Source organism: Hyperolius riggenbachi, chromosome 4, assembly GCF_040937935.1.
Source record: "Hyperolius riggenbachi isolate aHypRig1 chromosome 4, aHypRig1.pri, whole genome shotgun sequence".
NCBI classification, from domain to species: domain Eukaryota; kingdom Metazoa; phylum Chordata; class Amphibia; order Anura; family Hyperoliidae; genus Hyperolius; species Hyperolius riggenbachi.
Window position 1 is genome coordinate 87,468,223 of NC_090649.1, and position 25,460 is coordinate 87,493,682.

Sequence of the window (25,460 nt, forward strand, 5' to 3'; positions counted from 1 at the left end):
AGTATGGGGAGCTCAGAGACTAAGGTCTGGTTCGCGCTTCAGCCCAATTGAACTGCATTATGAATACGCAATTGACAATCCTTGTTTTCTGCATAAACACTTAGACATCGTCATAGTCTTCAGCCAAGTCATCCTTCATAACTGGAGATGAGGAGGATTTAACAAATATATAGATCCCTCCTTTTTTTATTTGGTCTATCTTTCCAAAAGACAATAACTCTTAAAATTTACCGTCCGAATATGGCTAGCATCCGTCAGCAATTATCATCCATGTAGACTGATGATGATTAGTGTCATTGTGCGTACCAAACGATGACAAACAATGGGTCCATTCAAACTACTCACATGTTGCAAATCTTACACCTTCCAGTCCTCGTTATTTTGCTTTCAGTAATGATCCAAGATGTTGCTTGCTTTTCACTAACCATCTGCGCTCCGTCATTCTACGACCACTGCTGTCTATTGTTTGTATGAAGCTTAATGGTGCGGAGGCCTGCCAACTGGTAGAACAGGTGATCTATTGATATCTGGAAAATATAGATTGCTTGCTCGATCTTCCACAAATTTAGTAGTGTATGCCCACTATTACTTTCCTCAGCAGCATGACCTGCTGTCACAAGTGTGGTTCTTTTCTTAAAGAGACTCTGTAACAAATTGTTTATCTTTATTTCTTCTATGCTATAAGTTCCTATGCCTTTTCTAATGTGGTCTGGCTTACTGCAGCTTTTCCTAATTGCACAGTAGCTGTGTTATCTCTGTTATATGATCTAATCTTCTCTCTATAGTCGGCACAGTCAGGCTGAGGCAGTCAGACTGGAATGTGCAGGGCTGCTTGTGATTAGCTAGAAGCTGTACACACCCCCTGCAGGCTCTGTGTGACTAACACACTCTGCTTAGCTGAGCCTATTAGAAGCTGGTTAGTTTGTTTGTAAACACTGCCTAAAACTGGCAATTACAAGCCAGGTTTGCAGCAGAGAATGGCAGAAACAGCACAGAGGGGACCAGGAGCACATAATGAATAGAATGGTATGCTTTTTATTGTAAGAATTTCAGAGTACAGATTCTCTTTAAAGAGGAACTTTAACCTCGGATTGATCTTCATCCCAATCAGTAGCTGATACCCTCTTCCCCACGAGAAATCTTTACCTTTTCTCAAACAGATCATCAGGGACGTCTGTATGGCTTATATTGTGGTGAAACCCCTCCCACAGTTTGATGTCATGAACACGGTCCTGCCATTTTACTGTCTGTGAACCTCGTTGCATTGTGGGACAATAATGTCTGTTTCCACCTGCCAAGCAAATAGTATCTCCCTTTGCGGAATGTTTCTTTACTGAGAGTTCTATGCACAGAGATCACCTGGAAGGACTAAAGATTCCACCACCTGTGTTAAATTTCAGAATGTAAATCAAGGAGAAGAAAGATTTTACAATGCACAAACTCTGAGAAAATAATTTATAACTGAATATTGTTAAAAGATAAGCAGTTTTAATTATTACATTAATTTCACTACAATTCATCCTTAACCATTTGAGGACTGCATTGTTAACCCCCCTAAAGACCAGGCCCTTTTTCTTGAAATTGGCCACTGCAGCTTTAAGGCCAAGCTGCAGGGCCGTACAATTTAGCACACAAGTGGTTCCCCCCCCCCTTTTCTCCCCACCAACAGAGCTTTCTGTTGGTGGGGTCTGATCGCTCCCCCAATGTTCTTTTTTATATATATATTTCTATTATTTTTAAATAAAATGTTGATTTTTTCTTTTGCTACCCCCCCCCCAGCCCCCCCACCCCCCCGTTCCCCTCGCCCGCCAGCCAATTAATGTGATCGGCTGTCATAGGCTTAAGCCTAAGACAGCGGATCACTTCTTCATCTCTAGAGGGGACAGCCGTGTCACACGGCTGCCCCCCAGCGCCGTACAAAGTAATTTAACAGCGGTTTCGCCGTCTAGCAGTCTCCCAAGCCGCGATCGCCGCTGGGAGACTCAAGGCAGAGCTGAGCTCTGATTTACAAGTAGGAGATGCGCACGCAGCTTGCGCGCGATCTCCTGCTAGCCCCATAGACAGCCGTTCAGGCCAATCGGCGTGGAGCGGTCCTGGGACTGCCGCACTGCTCATGCCAATTGGGGTGGAGCAGTCGGCAAGTAGTTAAAGAGAGTCTGAAGCCTAATAAAATAATTATTTGTATCTGCTACATATGTAAGGCAATATTTCCTGTGCTGAAACGCCGCACTCCCGCATAAAAACTAGGGTTTTATACCCCTCAAATCCCCGGGCCAAGAATCGGGGAGCGCTTCCTGATAGAGGCCGAGCTTAATGCTGTAGCTCTGCCTCTACTGAAGTCAATCTCCGCCGATCGCCGCCTCTCCCCCGTCCCTCTCAGTCCTCCTTCACTGAGAGAGGCGGGGAGAGGCGGATATCCGCACGCAGATTGACTTCAGTAGAGGCAGAGCTACATCTCAAAGCTCTGCCTCCCTGGGCAGCAAAATCCATGACTATGAAAGTCGTGGATGTTTGCCCGGCATTTGGGGAGTATAAAGCCCTCGTTTTGCGGCTGAAATGCGTCATTTCAGCACTGGTAATATTGCTTTACATATGTAGCAGATAAAAATTATTATTTTATTATGCTTCAGACTCTCTTTAAAGTGGACCAGAACTCTTGCACAGGACAGAAGGAAAACAGAAAGAAATGCACCCTGTATGTATTTAGAGAGTTTAGCTTGTCTAATTCCCGCTCATCCGTAACTAATTACAAGTTGCAATTTAATCTCTTCCCTGTGTAAGCTGACTGCCACAGCAGATGAGCTTATTTGAAAGCACGGGATGCTTCCATGAATCAGGAAGTAGAAACAGTGCAGATTTATTGCAGTATTTGTATCAGCTGTAACAGAGAGATGTATTTCTATAAAGGTTATTATGCCATTGCTTATCTTTTAGAACAGAGAGAGGCAGTTCTGAGTTCAGGTCCGCTTTAGAAGTGGAATTAGTTGTGAATATCCCGGAAGCATGGTTGGAAAAGATCTGCTGTCAGCTTGACACAGGCTCACAATTTAATCATTCACATTTTGTGACATATTGACTTGCCGTTTGGTTATCTTGTCCGTCGTGCGGCAGAAAGACAACCGGCTGCATTTTGTCTAATCAGCGCCTCGCGTCGTAACGCTAGTAAACGGCCTCAGTAACGAACCAATACTATAGTAGTATAAAAGAAGATATGAAATAAATGATTAGAGAAATGAACATTTCTTTCCTTTTGGGCACAACGGATAGACTGGAGGTTTAATTGGCACCAGCTAATGGAAGGCGCAGCCCCCGTGATTAGGGTTGTTGCCGATGTCCATAATGAAGTGTGAAGGTTCATTTGTGAAGCTGGCATTTATGGGATTGGTGTGTTTGGGAGATTAGGTGCCGGGTCACAGGATGACACATGTCTGTGTTTGGCTCTCTTCCATAATACGCAGCGCCTCATGCTGTAGAGCTCTGATGATGTGCACTGATCCTAAACTCATTGGGGTCACATGAAAGATGTTCATGAAAGCACGGGACATGATTCACAGACGTGGCCGGAATCCTTTATCCGGCAGCCATGTTTACAGCCACTTTGTACTAAACTCCAGCCAGAAGCCTGCTCTTATGTCCTCCAGTTATTATTATTTATTTATTTAAATAGTGGTGAACATATATACATGAGAAGTTTAGAACTCTGCACAATCAGGACATCCAGCAACACAAGTGCAAATACATACATGCAGTAGTTGATGTGTGGTTTGAGACATCACCATGTTCATACGATAAATTACAGCAGAATAAGAAGCAATAGGAGCCAGTCTCTGCCGTTGCAAGCTTACAAGGTAGTGGGTAAGGGGGTGGAGACACTAGGGAAGGAGACACAGGAGTTAACGGATGAGGCAATGAGCCTCCAATGCTACCTATAGCAAATTATAGGCTTGTCTGAAGAGGGGTTTTTAGGTACACCTGAAGGTTTTCAGGCTTGGAGCATGGCTGGGGGGTCGGGGGAGGAAGTTCCAAAGAAGAGTTGATGCTCGTGAAAAGTCCTCAAAGTCTGAGAAGGTGACCAAGCAAGAAGACAAGGGGGTCTCCTAGGAGAAGGGAAGGTTCCGGGTGGGTTGGTATTTGAATCTCCAGATTAATGGGGAAAGATATGGAGGTGACATACCAGCCATAACATTGAAACCGCTGATAGGTGTCATGGTTAAAATTGTTTATCACAGTAACAACTGTGGAGAGGTGCGATATATGAAGCAGTAGTGGAGCAGTCAGTGCTTGAGGGTGATGTGATAGAAGCAAGATAATGGCAAAGCTGCGATGGCTAGGTGAGTCAGAGCTTCTCCACAGTGGCAGGTCTGGTGGGTGTTCCCCGTATGCAGTAATTAATACATGCTCCAAAGCAGGGGTTTCAGACTCAGTCATGTAAGGGGCCAAAATGTAAAACATAGTCTAAGTCCCAGGCCAAATCTTACTAATATTATAAATTACTACACAAAGAATTGAATGTGTGCATTAAACACCAAGTGAACACCTGACATATCATGCTAAGCAAATTTGGCCTAATTGGCTATTCATGAGGCAATGCTCATGCAAATATGCATTCGCTTTCGCATGCCAACTTATGCAGGGTCAAAAACCAATGCCGCAAAGCGGTCGTCCTGCGGGAATTAGTTCATGCTGCAATAGCACTATCCAGGAGCGCCACGGGGAGGCTTCCCATTTAATATTATAAATGTGAAAGTTTGGATGTTTGTTACTCAATCACACAACAATGGCTGAACGGATCTGAATGAAATTTGGCACACTCATAGTTCATCACCTGAAATAACATATAGGATACTTTTTATCACCATAACCAAAAAAGTGGGCGGAGGCAAATTCAAATTTCACTGGGAAAATGTAGACTGCAGCCATTCCTACACTGTTAATGGTGGGGTTCTCAAACTTTGCACAGTTGGTCACTGGGTGACTGGGATTAATATTCAGAAAAGTGGGTATAGCCTATAAAAGCCAATCAAAATTCACCTATTGATTTTCAAGGGAAATATTTAATTGCTTTCATTCTTGCACGGTTCATGGCACAAGCCTCAAACCTTGTACAGTTAGTCATTGGGTGACTGGGGTTCAAATTCAGAAAAGGAGGTGGAGCCACGAACAGCCAATCAGATTTGTTTAATTTCAATGCAAATTATTGAAGCGGAAGACCACAAAGCTCACAAACTAGGTCATTGAGTGTCAGGGTTAGAAAAAGTGGGCGGAGCCAACACCAGTGAAATACATACCTGGGCAACGCCGGGCCATCAGCTAGTTATTTATAAAGATTTAACATTTATTATCTCAAACTAAGTGGTGTAAGAATAGAAACCGAGGAGGGCCTACTCCTCCCCCTTCTGCAGAGTAGAACAGCGGAGCAGTTTAATATTTACTTGCAGTAAAGAAAAGAAATGGAGGTTGGCACTGCTGCTGTTGGCTTTTAATTTATATCACCTTGCATACATAAGCAATCGTCAGTGGCATAAATGGCACATAGTGTAAAATATAGTGTACATACCAGCTGCAGTGGATGGATATGGTGCAAGGTGGGTGAGGGGCACTGATTAGCCTTACGGCCGTTACATGCTGTTGGCGCTTCTACGGAGGCCTGATTTTTGGCCCAAAATCACGCGAATCATCAATTGAGCTTTCTTGCTGTGGCACTAATTTTTATCCGATTCTATAGAATTATCGACACGCATTGTTGGCCAGACTGCAGAATAGCTACCGTATATGTATGGTAACCTTTAGAACTTTGTTACAATTTACATTGGTGTAAAAGCAAAATATTTGCAAGAAAAGGAAATTGGAATACTGAGGGAGAAAAAAAATCATCTGTGTCTGTAAGCTATGCCACTGTGCAAATGAAATTTTTGTTTTGTTAGATGAGAAAATGTACATCAGCAACAAAAAAAATTCTGTTTCTTCTCCTCCAGACAGCCTCCGGTCAGTGAGAGCCATTGGAAGGGGTTACTTCAAGATATTCTTGAGATGCAGCAAAATGTCTACAAGTGCCTGAGTGCTGATGTGTGCTATGAGGTAAGCAAACGGTGACATGATGGCTACTTATGTGGAACACGGTCTCATGTAGCAGCCTGAGGAGGGGCTCCGCCCGAAACACGTAGTGCTATCCTCTGCTTCAATACAGCTTGTCGCTGCATACAGCTCAGGAGTGCCATGTCTTTCTTTTGCTATTGTTACGCAGGCCATATCTCAGCATGCATTACAGAAAAACTGTAACCACATATTCTTTATAAAGCAGGGAGAGGTGGTAGCGCTTCCCAAGACAAGCTTCATCTGCATGACTAGCAGCATAGATGTGCAGAGCCTAATTGTAGGCAGGGTACACAACTTCCATTCAAAGCAGATGCACCAACATTAACATAATTGAGGATTTTAACTTTCAAGAACAGTTTGCATGCAGAGTAGTCCATACTGGATCCTTCCGCTGCGATGAGGCCACCCATCGTGGAAGGGAACCTAATCTCTAATTACCTAACAAACAAAGTGTGAGCTGGCCATAAAATGGTTTACACATTTTTAGACAACAGGGGGAGAATTGGCAGCACTCCTAAAAGGATGGAACGTCAAAGGATTAGTAGCGTTAGTAGTGGCGAGGGCAAACATTTGGACATCCATCTCAGCAGCATAATAGACTGCAATGGAAATTGTGGCTATACAGCACCGAGATGGTGAGCTGGATGTCCGCATTTCTTATATTAAATACTAGTTGATCAGCTGTTAGTAGCTGAACAGCTAGTAGGTGGGCGCCTGGAGGTTAGTGTTAAGGTGGCCATACACTTGCAGATTTGCAGCAGCTTGGACCATCAGATAGATTTCTGACAGATGCCTGTCAAGTCCAATCTGACAGGAATCTATCTGATGGGTGCCACACACTAGGAACAGATTTCCAATAGATTTCAGAAGTAAATCTATTGGAAATCGATCTAAATGCATTATTGGACCATTAGATCCAATGCAACTCTATGGGCCATCGATTTGCTGCCAGCAGCAGATCGACCTAGATAGAGCAAATCGATTGAAATCGGCCGCAAGTTGATCGGCTGATTCAATAGAATCGATTTCCAAACGATCGATTTGATAGAATCGATTGATCTATGGCTGGAATCGACCATTGTATGGGCCCCTTTAGAGTCAGAATGGGCACTGGGGTGGGTCAATAGGAAAATGTCAGTAAGAATAGATTACTAATCCTTTCACTACTACTGCTACTGCTGCTTTTGGCCCTGCGCCTGGAATCCCTGTGTCTTCTATAGACTGTCACTACACATTGCATGTGTACCTATGAAGAAATGGAGCTGCTGCCTAACTGCTCTGTCACCCCTCATTGTAAACGACATTGTAATTTGCACTTTAGCATGAGTATGAAGTGCATTGATTAACAGAGGAGCTGCTGGCCTTCCTGGAATCCTCTCTGGTCTGGTGTCACCGGGCGGACGTGCTGAAAGTCATTATGTAAAGCAGATTGCAGATGTCGAGAAAATGAATAACTTTGAGATAACATCCTCCAAGACAAATGGAGCCAGTGTCATATCTGCGCTGGATACTCCGGCAGCAGGACTCTTAACATAATTGGTCAGCAGTCAGCTTTAATGAGCTGAGCAATGTGACAAGCTTGGTTTGAAGTGTGAAGACTCTATTTGCTCTGCTGCCCTTTATTCTTCTCTTTTGCTCTCCCCCCTATATTATTTTTGTACACACACCATGTAAATGTTATGCTCCTTTCCCACTTTGCACACTTTGCACTGCTAAACATTAAAGGGATATAAAACTCTGACTTAAAGAGAACCCGAGGTGTGTTTAAAGAATGTTATCTGCATACAGAGGCTGGATCTGCCTATACAGCCCAGTCTCTGTTGCTATCCCAAACCCCCCTAAGGTCCCCCTGCACTCTGCAATCCCTCATAAATCACAGCCGTGAGGCTGTATTTACATCTGTAGTGTCAGTCTCAGCTGCTCCCCCGCCTCCTGCATAGCTCCGGTCCCTGCCCCGTCCGTTCCCTCCAATCAGCAGGGAGGGAAGGGATGCAGGCGGGGACTGGAGTTCTGCAGGAGGCGGGGAGAGCAGCAGACTGACACTATAGAGATAAACACAGCCAGCTCTGACAAGCTGTTTGTCAGCAGCGTGGCTGTGATTTATGAGGAATTGCAGAGTGCAGGGGGACCTTAGGGGGGTTTGGGATAGCAACAGAGGCTGGGCTGTATAGACAGATCCAGCCTCTGTATGCAGATAATATTCTTCAAACCCACCTCGTGTTCTCTAACATTCAATAAAACTGTGGTTTCCTATTTTTTATTATTCATTCAGTTGACATATTTACTTTTGTGCACAAGTAATATTGTATGTTTACAAATTACAAGTTCACAAAGTACAGTTTATCTGTTCTGAAAGCTGCCATTGCATTTTAGTCATAGATTGTAATATATAAATACAGCAGCTATCTAGTGATGATAATTCCTCATATGTCTCTGCTTCTCAGCTCAGTACAGTTACGTTTCAGCACGTGGCTGGCTGTAACTAATTGTATCAGCAGAGGAATGTGAACAAAATATAATGTTATTACCACTTTGGATGCAGATCACAAGCTGAAGTGCTGTTTGAATGCTGTTCTGCTGCATTTTTTTTTTTTTTTTTGCGATAGCGGGTTTAAGGCTGTAAATAATCTTTTAGAACAAAAAGGAAATGCTTGCTTCAGACCATTTTAAAGCAAAACTTAGGTTTTGTAAAAATAAAAAAAGGCTATATCCAGTAGTATCAATGTTTTAGGTGTAGGCCACTACAGATAACGTACCTTTCAACTTTTTGCAAGAAGAAAGAGGGACACTTAAGCCATGCCCATTAGGGTTGCCACGGTATACCGGTATTACGGTATACTGGTATGATGCAATGGTGGGCGCACGAACAGCGGCGGGGTAAACTGATACACACTTTGCTGGGTGTCCTGTGCATGTACTACATACTTCTTCCTACTTCCTCTTCATTCGTTCCATTTTCGATTTTCATACCGTTGCAACCCTAGTGCCCATACCACACCCCAGCACACCCCTAGTCATGCATACCATAACATTTTCAGAAGGAAAATATGTTGTTTTATCATTCAAACCACACTTAACCTTTATATCCTAGATCATTTTTCTTCATATTAACATTTGGAAATTAGAAATCTATCAATTTAAAGAATGGGAATAAAGAGACAAACACACTTTTCAGGGCAAAAATACATATATTTACATAGATCTTTACATCTGTCCTGAGAGAGGGACAAACGAGGAAGAAAGAAGGACTGGGTTCCCAAATAGGGACTATCCTTCGGAAAGAGGGATGCTTGGGAGCTATGCAGATAATACTCTACTTGCCTCTGGAGCAGGGCTTCCCAACCCTGTCCTCAAATACCACCAACAGCACATGTTTTGCAGGAAACCACAAACACTCACAAGTGGGGTAATTAGTGTCTCAGCAGAGCTGATTACCTCTGTGGATTTCATGCACTGTTGGTGGCACTTGAGGACGGGGCTAGGAAGCCCTGCTTGGAGGGCTAAGAGGCTTCCCTTTACTTGGGTATCTCATTTTTTCCTTTAGGTTTGCCTCAGGATTTCTTCAAATCTGTAAAGCTTCCCAGCCGTTCCAAGGACAGGGCATCTCTCCTGGGTAGCAATACAAACATGTCTTCCCAAAAAGATTAAAGTGGGATTGTCGGCCATAAAATCAAATTCCAGTTACCCACTACTCTTTGTTTATTAAAGAGACTGTGAAGCGAGAATAAATCTCGCTTCAGAGCTCATAGATAGCAGGGGCATGTGTGCCCCTGCTAAAACGCCGCTATCCCGCGGCTAAACGGGGGTCTCTTACCTGCAAAATCCCCTCCGTGCAGCGGGGGATCACTTCCTGATTGAGGCAGGACTAACCGCCGCAGCCCTGCCCCACGTGCGTCTGTCAGCGCGTATCTCCGCCTCTCCCCCGCCCCTCTCAGTCTTCCTTCACTGAGAGGGGCGGGGGAGAGGCGACCATGCGCCGCTGATAGACGCGCTGTGAGGCAGGGCTGCAGCCGTTAGCCCTGCCTCTAGGAACAGCAAAATCTATGACCAGTTGGGTCGTTGATTTTGCGGGGGGGGTTGGGGGTGAAGGGACCCCCGTTTAGCCGCGGGATAGCGGCGTTTTAGCAGGGGCTAGCATGTGCCCCTGTTAACTATGAGCTCTGAAGCGAGAATTATTCTCACTTCAGTGTCTCTTTAAGCAGTCTGGAACCTCACCCTGCATTGCAAGCATTCCATTCTATTCAGAAATGTTTCTGCTGTAATAAATCTTATCTCAATTAGCCTGGCTCTATTTGATGCATTGCCCACCAGTAGGAAGCTTGTCATCATCCCTCCCACATTCCTGCTCCTCACTGATTGGCTGAGGGCAGTTCAGTGTGAAGCTGCTGAAATCTGATCTATGCTGCTCTCACAAAGCAAGCTAGATATGCAGTTTCTAAGAGAAAAAAAAAGTAAGGGAGGAAATGGCATCAGGATTGGCTTCAATCAGAGGTAGTAAAAATGGAAAATGCCAGGAACAGTTTTCTCTTTACTTACTATATAAAATTCATTGAAATCAAAATGTGGACAGTACATATGTAAGTAGAAAAAATATTTACCGTATATTCCGACGTATAAGACGACCCCCCAACTTTTCCAGTTAAAATATAGAGTTTGGGATATACTCGCCGTATAAGACTACCCCCCTCTTCCAATGCACACCAAATAAAAATTAAAAAACATCATATACTGGTGCTACGTATGAACAGATACGGGTGCTGTACTGTACTGTATGTGGTTCCCAGTATATAACAGTATATAGGAGATTGACTGGTTGGGTTGGTCAACTCTCCCTCTCCATAAGTGGATTGGTCAGCTCTCCCTGTCTACCTGTTTATCAGAGCAGTATGGAAGAATAGATTGCGCCGTTGCCTATAAAACACGCCTCTTTCACCCTTCTGGCCCACCCTTGTATCCTATTTACCTCCTCTCTGCCTCTGAGATCTCACACAAATGCACCTGCGCCGCTTTACTACAGTCCTCAGCAGTGAGATCTGAGAGGCGGTAACAGGATAGAGCGTATCACCCGACATCACTGACACCCGGCGTATAAGACGACCCCTGACTTTTCAGAAGGTTTTCAAGGGTTAAAAAGTAGTCTTATACGTCAGAATATACTCTATCTATCGATCTATCTATCTATCTATATGTCTGCCTTGGGATAGTATGTCTGTCCCTGCTGCTTTAAGATTAACTACTTTTAACACTACTTAAAACTAAAGAAAAGTTTCCCTGGTAGTAGGCATTAATTAGCCATGTTATTTTAGAACAGATTTTCCAGCCGATGCGCTCTCCGAGCAGTGTTTCAGTCTCCATGATTGGAACGCTGCAATGCCTCTCGCTCGCGGCACATGGAGTGACAGCACCAGCGTGGCGCCGCAACACACACCGCCGAAGCCCTGTGATCTGACGCACGGGCCGTATCTTCCCTTTCCTGCCACTTCTAAACTCTCCGCGTTCAAAGCCCCAGAGTGACCCAGCGCCACTATTTGTAAAACGCTGATATTAACCACTTAACGACCGCCCCCAGCCGATGGGCGGCGGCAAAGTCCGGGCCCAAACGACCGCAATACGCCCATCGGCGGGGGCGGCTGCGGGAGTGGCTATGCGGCGATCGCGTCATTCGTGACGCGATCAGCCGCCGGGGACTGGCTCCGCCCACCATTCGCCGTAACCCGCCGGCCGTTCGGAAGCGCCGGCGGGTTACTGGCATCCGGATCGCCGCTGCAACAGTGTATAATAGGCTTTGTAATGTATACAAAGCCTATTATACTGGCTGCCTCCTGCCCTGGTGGTCCCAGTGTCCGAGGGACCACCAGGGCAGGCTGCAGCCACCCTAGTCTGCACCCAAGCACACTGATTTCCCCCCCCCTGCCCCCTGATCGCCCACAGCACCCCTCAGACCCCCCCCTGCCCACCCCCCAGACCACTGTTTGCACCCAGTCACCCTCCTAATCACCCATCAATCACTCCCTGTCACTATCTGTCAACGCTATTTTTTTTTTAAGTCCCTAATCTGCCCCCTACTCCCTCCTGATCACCCCCCCACCCCTCAGATTCTCCCCAGACCCCCCCCAGACCCCCCCCCCCCCCCGTGTACTGTATGCATCTATCCCCCCTGATCACCTGTCAATCACCTGTCAATCACCTGTCAATCACCCGTCAATCACCCCCTGTCACTGCCACCCATCAATCAGCCCCTGATCTGCCCCTTGCGGGCAATCTGATCACCCCCCCACACCAATAGATCGCCCGCAGATCCGACATCAGATCACCTCCCAAATCCATTGTTTACATCTATTCTCTCCTCTAAACACCCACTAATTACCCATCAATCACCCCCTATCACCACCTGTCACTGTTACCCATCAGATTAGACCCTAATCTGCCCCTTGCGGGCACCCAATCACCTGCCCACACGCTCAGATTGCCCTCAGACCCCCCCCCTTATCAATTCGCCCGTGCAATATTTACATCTGTTATTCCGGGTAATAACCCACTGATCACCTGTCAATCACCCATCAATCACCCCCTGTCACTGCCACCCATCAATCACCCCCTGTCACTGCCACCCATCAATCAGCCCCTAACCTGCCCCTTGCGGGCAATCTGATCACCCACCCACACCAATAGATCGCCCGCAGATCCGACATCAGATCACCTCCCAAATCCATTGTTTACATCTATTCTCTCCTCTAAACACCCACTAATTACCCATCAATCACCCCCTATCACCACCTGTCACTGTTACCCATCAGATTAGACCCTAATCTGCCCCTTGCGGGCACCCAATCACCCGCCCACACGCTCAGATTGCCCTCAGACCCCCCCCTTATCAATTTGCCCGTGCAATATTTACATCTGTTATTCCGGGTAATAACCCACTGATCACCTGTCAATCACCCATCAATCACCCCCTGTCACTGCCACCCATCAATCACCCCCTGTCACTGCCACCCATCAATCAGCCCCTAACCTGCCCCTTGCAGGCAATCTGATCACCCACCCACACCAATAGATCGCCCGCAGATCCGACATCAGATCACCTCCCAAATCCATTGTTTACATCTATTCTCTCCTCTAAACACCCACTAATTACCCATCAATCACCCCCTATCACCACCTGTCACTGTTACCCATCAGATTAGACCCTAATCTGCCCCTTGCGGGCACCCAATCACCCGCCCACACCTCAGAACGCCCTCAGACCCCAGCCCTGATCACCTCGCCAGTGCATTGCTTGCATCTATTTCCCCCCTCTAATCACACCTTGAGACACCCATCAATCACCTCCTGTCACCCCCTAGCACACCTACCCATCAGATCAGGCCCTAATTTGCCCCGTGTGGGCTCCTGATCACTCGGCCAAACCCTCAGATCCCCCTCAGACCCCCTTCCGATCACCTCCACAGTGCATTGATTGCATCTATTTTCCCCTCTAACCGCCCCCTGAGACACCCATCAATCACCTCCTGTCACCCCCCTAGCACTCCTATCCATCAGATCAGGCCCAATACATCCTGTCATCTAAGAGGCCACCCTGCTTATGACCGATTCCACAAAATTTGCCCCCTCATAGACCACCTGTCATCAAAATTTGCAGATGCTTATACCCCTGAACAGTCATTTTGAGAAATTTGGTTTCCAGACTACTCACAGTTTTGGGCCCGTAAAATGCCAGGGCAGTATAGGAACCCCACAAGTGACCCCATTTTAGAAAGAAGACACCCCAAGGTATTCTGTTAGGTGTATGATGAGTTCATAGAATATTTTATTTTTTGTCAAAAGTTAGCGGAAATTGGATTGTTATTGTTTTTTTCACAAAGTGTCATTTTTCACTAACTTGTGAGAAAAAATAAAATCTTCTATGAACTCACCATACCCCTAACGGAATACCTTGGGGTGTCTTCTTTCTAAAATGGGGTCACTTGTGGGGTTCCTATACTGCCCTGGCATTTTAGGGGCCCTAAACCGTGAGGAGTAGTCTAGAAAACAAATGCCTCAAAATGACCTGTGAATAGGACGTTGGGCCCCTTAGCGCACCTAGGCTGCAAAAAAGTGTCACACATGTGGTATCGCCATACTCAGGAGAAGTAGTATAATGTGTTTTGTGGTGTATTTTTACACATACCCATGCTGGGTGGGAGAAATCTCTCTGTAAATGGACAATTGTGTGTAAAACAAATAAAAAAATGTGTCATTTACAGAGATATTTCTCCCACCCAGCATGGTTATATGTAAAAATACACCACAAAACACATTATACTACTTCTTCTGAGTACGGCGATACCACATGTGTGACACTTTTTTGCAGCCTAACTGTGCTAAGGGACCCAAAGTCCAATGAGTACCTTTAGGATTTCACAGGTCAATTTGAGACATTTGGGTTCAAGACTACTCCTCACGGTTTAGGGCCCCTAAAATGCCAAGGCAGTATAGGAACCCCACAAGTGACCCCATTTTAGAAAGAAGACACCCCAAGGTATTCTTTTAGGTGTATGATGAGTTCATAGAAGATTTTATTTTTTGTCACAAGTTAGCGGAAATTGATATGTATTGTTTTTTTTTTCACAAAGTGTCATTTTCCGCTAACTTGTGACAAAAAAAAAATCTTCTATGAACTCACCATACTCCTAACAGAATACCTTGGGGTGTCTTCTTTCTAAAATGGGGTCACTTGTGGGGTTCCTATACTGCCCTGGCATTTTAGGGGCCCTAAACCGTGAGGAGTAGTCTAGAATCCAAATGCCTCAAAATGACCTGTGAATAGGACGTTAGGCCCCTTAGCGCACCTAGGTTGCAAAAAAGTGTCACACATGTGGTATCGCCGTACTCAGAAGAAGTAGTATAATGTGTTTTGGGGTGTATTTTTATACATACCCATGCTGGGTGGGAGAAATCTCTCTGTAAATGGACAATTGTGTGTAAAAAAAATCAAATAATTGTCATTTACAGAGATATTTCTCCCACCCAGCATGGGTATGTGTAAAAATACACCCCAAAACACATTATACTACTTCTCCTGAGTACGGCGGTACCACATGTGTGGCACTTTTTTGCACCCTAAGTGCGCTAAGGGGCCCAAAGTCCAATGAGTACCTTTAGGATTTCACAGGTCATTTTGCCACATTTGGTTTCAAGACTACTCCTCACGGTTTAGGGCCCCTAAAATACCAGGGCAGTATAGGAACCCCACAAATGACTCCATTTTAGAAAGAAGACACCCCAAGGTATTCCGTTAGGAGAATGGCGAGTTCATAGAAGATTTTATTTTTTGTCACAAGTTAGCGGAAAATGACACTTTGTGAAAAAAAACAATTAAAATCAATTTCCGCTAACTTGTGACAAAAAAAAAAAATCTTCTATGAACTCACCATACATCTAACGGAATACCTTGGGGTGTCTTCTTTCTAAAATGGGGTAATTTGTGGGGTTCCTATACTGTCCTGGCATTTTAGGGGCCCTAAACCGTGAGGAGTAGTCTTGAAACGAAATTTCTCAAAATGACCTGTGAAATCCTAAAGGTACTCATTGGACTTTGGGCCCCTTAGCGCAGTTAGGGTGCAAAAAAGTGCCACACATGTGGTATCGCCGTACTCAGGAGAAGTAGTATAATGTGTTTTGGGGTGTATTTTTCCACATACCCATGCTGAGTGGGAGAAATATCTCTATAAATAGACAATTGTGTGTAAAAAAAATAAAAAAATTGTCATTTACGGAGATATTTCTCCCACCCAGCATGTGTATGTGTAAAAATACACCCCAAAACACATTATACTACTTTTCCTGAGTACGGCAATACCACATGTGTGGCACTTTTTTGCGGCCTAACTGCGCTAAGGGGCCCAAAGTCCAATGAGCATCTTTAGGCTTTACAGGGGTGCTTACAATTAGGCACCCCCCAAATGCCAGGACAGTAAACACACCCCACAAATGACCCCTTTCTGGAAAGTAGACACTTCAAGGTATTCAGAGAGGAGCATAGTGAGTCCGTGGCAGATTTCATTTTTTTTTGTCGCAAGTTAGAAGAAATGGAAACTTTTTTTTTTTTTTTTTTTGTCACAAACTGTCATTTTCCGCTAACTTGTGACAAAAAATAAAATCTTCTATGAACTCACCATGCCTCTCACTGAATACTTTGGGATGTCTTCTTTCCAAAATGGGGTCATTTGGGGGGTATTTGTACTATCCTGGAATTTTAGCCCCTCATGAAACATGACAGGGGGTCAGAAAAGTCAGAGATGCTTGAAAATGGGAAAATTCACTTTTGGCACCATAGTTTGTAAACGCTATAACTTTTACCCAATCCAATAAATATACACTGAATGTTTTTTTTTTTATCAAAGACATGTAGCAGAATAACTTTCGCGCTCAAATGTATAGGAAATTTTACTTTATTTGAAAAATGTCAGCACAGAAAGTTAAAAAAGTCATTTTTTTGACAAAATTCATGTCTTTTTTGATGAATATAATAAAAAGTAAAACTCGCAGCAGCAATCAAATAGCATCAAAAGAAAGCTGTATTAGTGACAAGAAAAGGAGGTAAAATTCATTTAGGTGGTAGGTTGTATGACCGAGCAATAAACCGTGAAAGCTGCAGTGGTCTGAATGGAGAAAAAGGCTCTGGTCCTTAAGGGGCGAAAAGACTGTGGTCCTGAAGTGGTTAAGACAGAATTGAGTTTGTGTTTACACCCGCTGTTTATTTGCATGCTCGCTTTAATCAAGTGAGCACACAGAGCCGCACAAGCTCGCAAGTGGCATAATTTAGAGGGAGAAGCTTGACATCTGTTAAAAGTTGAAACTGATTTGAAGCTTTTTATTACAGTTTACAGATTTAGTTGGATCTGACTGCCAATCTTCTCTCCTCCTGGGAGCTGCTTTGAAAGCAAATTAGAAAGGCTTTGTAGGAATCTCTCTGAAAAAAGCAAATGGGAGTTTCAACAAAGAGCTGAAATGTGTCAGTTTTTCTCTGTAATAAAATGCCAGTCCTTCTGAAAGGCAGAAAAACAGCAGAAATAGGCAGACCTCCCTCGGATTTTCAAATAATAAAACAAGACCTGTATTCTACATTTCAACTTCACTTGCTTTGTTTTTGCTGTCATGAAAAAAATCTGTAGCTGATTGAAATTCTGCTGTTTCCAATACATGTCTCTTTCAGATTTTGTTGTTGTCACATAAATGAATGATTAGTGGCAAAGAAATCTTGTTATTTTTATGATGGTTACTTGTGTGCCCAGTTTATTAAGGCCCCTTTTACACTTGCACTGCAAGTTTTTGTTGTATTACTCTGTTTTACCACAGGGTAACGCATCAGAAATGCGTCACCCTGTGGTTGCGTCGGAAGTGCGCGATCCACCGCCAGATCAACAGCACATTACTGGCACACTTCCGCGGCGGCGGAAGTAATGTAAATCAGTGGGTGATGCATACCGTTTAACCACTTCAGCTTACAGATGTTTTCACCTCGATGGACAACGGAAGCGATTTTCCCCTGTCAGCTGTCTTCCCATTCATTCGCCAATAACTTTATCACTACTGATCATACCTAAATGATCTATATCTTGTTTTTTTTCGCCACAATTTAGGCTTTTTTGGGGGTGATACTTGTTTTCAGTAATTATTTTCAATGCATTTTATAAGGAAATACAAGAAAAAAAAATAACAAAAATACCCAATTTCGCCAATTCCATTACCTATAGTTTTTAAATAAACAATACTAATATAGATAAAACCCACACATTTTATTTGCCCATTAGTTCCGGCTATCACAGCATTTAAATTATGTTCCTAGTATAATGTATGGCGACAATATACAGTATTAATTGGAAATACAGGTGTATTTTATTGCTGTCTGTTTTTTTTTTTTTGTATCCAGTCAAAAATTATAAGCCCTTATTTGCTAACATAACAGTAATATACCCTCATGAGATACATATTAAAAAAGCTGAGTCCCTAATACAACTATGTATGTATTTTTTATTTATGTTTTACAGTGTTTGGGAACTGGGGAGAAGGGGGGTGGAGTTTATAAAAGATGAACTTTATTATTTTTAAAGGACACTTTTTTTTACCTTATTTTTGTATATAGGCATGTTCTTCATTAAATTCCATGCTGATTCGCCACATTCCCGCAGTAGAATGATTTATTTTTACCCTTGCTAAAATCCACGACTTTGCAGGTTGTAGATAGAGCTGCCATGAAGAGGCAGAGCTGTGCTCAGTAGCTCTGTCTCTTCCCCAATCTATCTCTGTCTCTCCCCAAAAGACTGAGAGGGGTGTGGAGAGGCGGAGATTGATGGGAGAAGAGGCAGAGCTACTTTGCACAGCTCTGCCTCTTCCAGGAAGGAAAATTCTGCGATCACAGAATCTATTTAGGGCTTTTCTGGGGGACATGACAGTTGTTCTGTGGCAGGAATGCGACAAAACAACTTGGATTTTAATGCTGAAGATAAATGCTTAACCTCCCTGGCGTTCTATTAAGATCGCCAGGGCGGCTGCGGGAGGCTTTTTTTTTTATAAAAAAAAAAACTATTACATGCAGCCAACTGAAAGTTGGCTGCATGAAAGCCCACTAGAGGGCGCTCCTAATGCGTACTTCTGATCGCCTCCGGCGATCAGAAGTAACAAGGAAGGCCGCAATGAGCAGCCTTCCTTGTTTCGCTTTCCTCGTCGCCATGGCGATGAGCGGAGTGACGTCATGGACGTCAGCCGCCTCCGATCCAGCCCGTAGCGCTGGCCGGAACTATTTGTTCCGGCTGCGCTGGGGGGACCCTCTTTCGCCACTGCACGCGGCGGATCGCCGTGCTGCGGCGGCGATCAGGTAGCACACGCGGCTGGCAAAGTGCCGGCTGCGTGTGCTCCTTTGTATTTGAAACAAATCGGCCCAGCAGGGCCTGAGCGGCACCCTCCGGCGGTAATGGACGAGATGAGCTCGTCCAGACCGCTAAGGAGGTTAAAGGGAACCTAAACTGAGAGGTATATGGATTTTTCCTTTTAAACAATACTAGTTTCCTGGCAGCCCTGCTGATCTCTTTAGCTGCAGTAGTGGCTGAATCAGACACCTGAAACAAGCATGCAGCTAATCCACTCTGACTTCAGTGAGAGCACCTGTTCTGCATGCTCGTTGAGGGGCTGTGGCTAACGGTATTAGAGACACCGAATCAGCAGGAGAGTCAGGCAACTGGTATTATTTTAAAAGGAAAAATCCATATCCTTCTCAGTTTAGGTTCCCTTTAATAAAAACAGGTATCTGCTTCAGACTCTCTTTAATTACAAAACGTACTCTGACTGTATTTTTACTTTTTTGCCACTAGATGACACTACAAACACTATCCTGGGTTATCAGGTATTGTTGTTGTTTTTTTCCCCCTTTTACTTTCACTAATATAAATGGGCATGGCCCCTGATCGGAGTTATGTCCATTTATTCCAGGCACTGTGAATGGCTTGTGGAACATTAGTTCCCCTTCACTAATTGCTGCCACATAAATGCCCTTGGGAATGTACTCCCCGCAACAACACTGGACGCAGATACCTGTCCAGTTAGACTTGAACAGCTTCTATCTGGACAACTAACAGAATTCTAGAGTAATTATAGATTAGGATTTATTTACCATCTGTTCCAAATTCTTCTACAGTGGGGCAGATAGGTAATAGTCACTTAAAGGCAACACATTGCTGAGCTGTCGATAGAGTTTCTGTAAGAAAGCCCTTATCAGATTTAGGTGCATCTTCGTCTGTCAAGTTCAGGATACAGAATTATAAAAAATTATATTTTATATGCATTGAAATACAAAATACGCTGTTAGTACTTTTTCATTTTAAATGCATATACGATAAACTTTTATGTGCATTGAATCTATAAAATTCAGAGCAGCTAGTAAATATATTCATAAAAAGCTCCCTGTGTGTGGGCTGTAAGGTTTACTTTAATCTGGGGGCATGGGCCAGTGCCAGCATCAGGAACTCAGGCTCGTATCTCACAGCCATTACAGAGACCGGGAGACATCGGTTTTCCTGGAGTGTAACTGCGGAGCGGGACGATCTTGGCGTCAAGGACAGGAAGCGGTAGCAGCATTGATCATGCATTACACAAGGCAGAAATTTACCAAAGGCACCAGCCACTTACTTATTCAATCTGATAGGGCAGAATGTGTTTGTAAAGCACATCTACGCTGGATGTAAGCAGCATCTGCAGCTCCAGTAGCCATATCAATGCATCAATGTCTCCCGCCTTCCTGCTATGAATAAAACTCCCATCTCACACTAGATGCGTTAAAAGTAATATCATGTATAGACACTGATGTCTCTGAATGAAAAATGAACCTCAGCTCCGTCTCCATCTAATTTCCATTCCTTTTCCTCAACGTTCGTGCTACCTCAATGCCCAGCAGTGGAAATTCTTTTTTGTTTTATTAGCTATTTGTGCTATCTTAGTACATAACACCCCCCCCCCCCCTTCCAATAACTTTTGGGTGCATGGAATAGATTAGTGCTGTCCAACTCCAGTCCTCGTGGGTCGAGGTCCTCACACATTTTTGCAACAGCTCAAATTAATTGATGAGACAATAAAAACTTCAAACTATTAAAGAATATACTCGCGCATTAGCCAACCTTCTAACTTAAAATGAGGGTACCATTGATTGACTCAAGTGTAAGCCGAGGGTAGGGAATGCAGTGAAGGCAGGCAAGCAGAGCCAGGGCTTTGCAACACAGTCACAGGTGCCTCTAGACACTGCACTCCCCTCACTGTCACCACGGCTGCTTGAAAAACTAAAATCATATATTTTGGTCACCACGGCTAAACGAGATTGGACAGTTACAGATAGAAGATTCTCCCCAGGGCTCTCCTTCCCCCAACACCGTAATCTCTAGTTATCTGGCTTGCAGTCACTGTCATGTATCCCCTTTTCTTATTTCTCTCTGCTACAAAAACAATAAGGGAATGATAGCTGAGGGATTTGTGCGCCCCTTCCTACAATGCGCCCTGATGCTGGAGCCACTTTTGCCTCTGCTGTGGCTTAGCGCTAGTGACTAATCCTAATATTCACTTTAGTTTAAAAGCCTAACTTCCACCTTTCTAAGTTCACATGAAGTGTGCCTAAATTAAAAAACAAAACAAAAACAAAGAAACTGGTGGGTCAGTGCACTTATGCAAGACTGGGCATGTGTGAATTCCAAACTGTGCATGCCCAGTGGAAGAAAGCACTTGCACATTCCTTCTTTCTTTTGCGTGTGGGCTTTACCTGTTACTGGGCGGGTGCTCATACATGGCCATTCCTATGGAGATTATTTGACTAAAGTACCAGTCGAGTATTAAAATGGAGGAGAATGGGGAACGGGAGGGACCCTGAAGACAACAAGCTTCAGGAACATTTTCAGGAGTAAGAGCTTTAACCCATTCCCTCTTTAATTTAAAAATTAGGTTTCGCCTTATGTTTACTTTAAATGCCTATCTCCAGATCTCGTCTTAAAGTAAACCTGAGATAACTTAAAAGCAAGAATTCATCCATACCTTGGGCATCATCCAGCCTCCTTCAGCCTGATCTGTCCCTCGCTGCTGCCCTCTGCCTTCTGGATCATCCGTTTTGGCTCCCGGTAAGTTTATGAGTTGAGGCTTACTGCGCATGAGCGCTTTGGCAGTGTGCTCACCCCCCGTCTCGCTCCCATGGCCTGGAGCATTTTGCGCCTGGGCAGTACTACTGCGTGGAAGCATGACGGGGGAGTGTGCATACTGCGCATGCCCCAACTGGCCGAACTTCCTGGGACCGTAGCGGAGAACGGTGGTGAGTGAGCGATCAGGCCAAAGGGGGCTGGAGGTAGCCCCAGGTATGTATGATTTTTTTTTTTCAGGTCATCTCAGTTACACTTAGAAACATTATATCACATAATCATAACTAAAAATGCTACAGTAAACCCCCCTTATTCAGCTTAGGAGGGAACTTCCTGACATTGGATAGCTGTTCTGGCTGGTTTCTTGAGTGAGCCCCCTTCCCAGCAATGCAGAGCGACTTGCCGCAGCATCGGGCACCATCCTCCTCTCCTTTTCTTACAGCCACCAGCTTTGCTGCCACATCCTCCGTAGACTCCTGGTTTGTGTCACCATGCATGTCAGGTGATGCGCATAGGTAGCCCACGGAGGATGCAGCAGCACGACCAGCGGTTGTAAGAGGAGGGTGTTCGATGTTGTGGTTAGTCACTCTTCCGCTTGCTGCTTTACATAGCTGGTGAGGGAAAGAAGGTACATGCCGCTATGGCACCTGGAGAATCTGGTTGTTTTAGAGTGCTGCAGAGCAGTGTGTTTTAATGTATATTGACCCTCACACTCCAGTAGCCAAACACAAACTTCCCTTACACCTAAAATGTATTGTTACTTTTCTATCAGCAGAGGGATTCCTGATCTTTCAAATATCGGGAACCTAAATACATGTACAAGTAAAAATAAAATAATATGCTAATAATAGTATCTGGCGGTGAAACAGATTGCTTCATCTCTTTGCTGTAAAAGTAACTGCTCAGGATGGAGACTGATGTCCCTACATGTATTGATGACCTTTTTACCTTTTTCAGATATTTGCGGAGAGTTTGCTCTGTTCCAGTCGCCAGGAGAATATCCAGCTGGCCGGTCACATGATGCACTGCAATGCCACCTCTATAGACCTGCCGGTAAGCATCAGCTCCAAAGGCAAGGTGCAGTACAGAGTGAGCTATGAGAAGAGTGTGGAGCTGGTCCTGGCTGCCAGCAGAGAGTACTTCAACTCCTCCGCCACCCTCACTGACCACTGCATGGACTTGGCAAGGTACGGTAATGGTGAACACTTTCTATCTAAATATCTGGAATTTAGCTGCCTAGGCTCATGAAACTTAGTTATTTTGTGTTTCAATATTTTTTGATTGGGTTTTCAAGGAAAAGTATATCAATAACTGTAAATTTCAAGGAGTACAATCATATACATTGAAACTTATAATCTTTCAATATAATGGACCAAGAGTAAAGATGCTCATAGACCTAAAGATTAAGGGCAGATTCGACAGAGACAAATTTATCTCTAATCGAATCTGATTAGAGATAAATTTGTCTCTTATCAATTCTGCTCATACACTACAGGCCGATTCCCGTCCGATTTCAGCATGACATGTTCAGGGAATCTCCTGAGCCGACGCCCCCGCACCGCCGCTGCCCCCACATGTATAAATGTGCCACCTGTGTGCATTTATACATTACCTGTCCTGTTGCAGCCTCCGCGCAGGGTCCCGTAACCTCTGGGCGGTATTCCGTATGCGCTACTGGCACATGGCATCTGACGTCAGACGCTATGCGCCAGTAGCATGTACGGATAGCCGCCCGGAAGTTACGAGACACCATGCGGAGGCTGCAACAGGACAGGTAACGTATAAATGTACACGGGGGGCACATTTATACACTGCGTTGGAGGTTTTCGTCGTCTCGTTGCTCGCTTGGAAATGGCCGCCGTACCGCTGCACACCCTACCAACCAACTTCGGCCCGACATCTTGCAGCATGTGCGATAGACAAAGCGACACATTTCTGTCCCGAAATTGGTCACTTTGTTGGTCGGGTATGCACTTGGCGGCAACGATTTTCATCCAATTCGATTATAATAATCGAATTGGAAGGTCGATTGGCCTCCAAGTCGCCTGATGTATGGGCACCTTAAGTATACATATGCTTTATGAATAACCAGTTATGAATAGTTAGAATTTTACATCATATTTAAAGTGAACCAGAGACGACTCACCCTCATGTATTTTACCATATATATCAGAGGGAACATTAGAGAAAACATCTACCTTGCTCTCTGTTTCATCCTTCACTGCTCAGCCTGCTTGTTAACAGCCCTGATAAAATCCCGAACTGCGCATTCAAGTCTGGCTTTGCTCAGGAATGATTATAAATGAGTCATTATAGCAGAGCCACAAGGGGGCAGGCTTGGGCTTGAAAAGACATCAGAGAAGACAGACTCCGCTATAATGATTCCTGAGCAAAGCCAGACTGAATGCTCAGTCGGGTATTTTTATCAGGGCTGATAACAGGCAGGCTGACCAGTGAAGAGTGAAACAGAGAGAAAACACCATTTGGTTACTCAGATTAGTACATCTAAATTAAGAAGGGATATGGAGGCTGCCATATGTAGTTCCTTTAAAACAATACCAGTTGCCTGGCAGCCCTGCTGATCTCTTTGGCTGCAGTAGTGTCTGAATAACACATCTGAAACTAGCATGCAACTAATCTAGTCAGAAACACCTGATCTGCCGTATTCTTGTTCAGACTATGGCTAACACTATTAGAGGCAAAGGATCAGCAGGACAGCGAGGCAATGTGCAAAATTAAATAAATATGGCAGGCTTTGTATCCCTTTCATTTAAAGTGACACTGAAGCAAAAAAAAAAAAAAAAATTATGATATAGTGAATTGGTTGTGTAGTACGGATAATTAATAGAACAGTAGTAGCAAATATTTTAGTCAGGGATGAGCAGAAAATACGCCAGTGCGAATTTACGCATCGTAGTTCGCATCTACGCATCATAGTTCGTAGGTGAAGTTTCAAAACTACACTTGCGAATTTCCGCATAGCGAAGTACCGCTATCCCTAGCTTATGCCCACTATGCGTAGTTAACTTGTGTATTGCGTAGTGGACTACGAATGCGTTACTCGCGTCTAATTTTCCGCGTACGATTGTATGCTTACAAATTGACGCATTGGAAAGGCGAATGTATGCATAGAAGAGTTCCCGGCATAAGCATGTAAAGAGAAATTAATGCATACAATTTTCTGCATAGGGGCATAAGCATCCGCATATACTACGCTTCGCACTGCACGTAATTGCGTATTTTAACGCGTTGTCTACGAAATGCATACGAAGCGAATATTTGATTTCGAAGCCGTAGTTTGGCAAAGCGTAATTGCGTAAAACTACGCGTAGTTCCAGCGTAGCGAAGTTGGCTGACTACGACCATCCCTGATATTAGTCTCATATTTTTATTTTCAGTTATATAGCTTTTTTTTTTATAACACTGCATCATTCTCTAATATTTGCAGTTTACACACTACTCAGCATTCTAAATGATTTCACAGAGCAGGCAAGTGAACTTCTGAAGTGTTCTCTGCAGAAAATACAAAATACAGTGACAGACAGTTGAGATGATAAGCTTCAGAAGACAGAACTCTCTGCCACTTTGAAAGTGGTGGAGCTGAGATGAGCTCTTTTGGATAGGTAACAACTGGAGTTTCTTAACTCTTCCTTTACTGGAAACAATATTAGACTCATATCTCTGCTGCTAATGTTTTATTTCTTAGCTGTACTA

General features: G+C 44.2%; 1 protein-coding gene across 2 annotated transcripts in view; it reads left to right on the top strand.

Moving 5' to 3' along the window:
• Nucleotides 1-25,460, top strand: part of NBAS (NBAS subunit of NRZ tethering complex) — a 916,216-nt gene that overhangs the window by 353,778 nt on the left and 536,978 nt on the right. For both annotated transcript variants that reach the window (XM_068280281.1, XM_068280282.1), the window contains exons 29-30: nucleotides 5,976-6,078; nucleotides 22,704-22,933. In XM_068280281.1, the coding sequence (XP_068136382.1) occupies nucleotides 5,976-6,078; nucleotides 22,704-22,933 (333 nt within the window). The remainder of the gene's footprint in view (nucleotides 1-5,975; nucleotides 6,079-22,703; nucleotides 22,934-25,460) is intronic.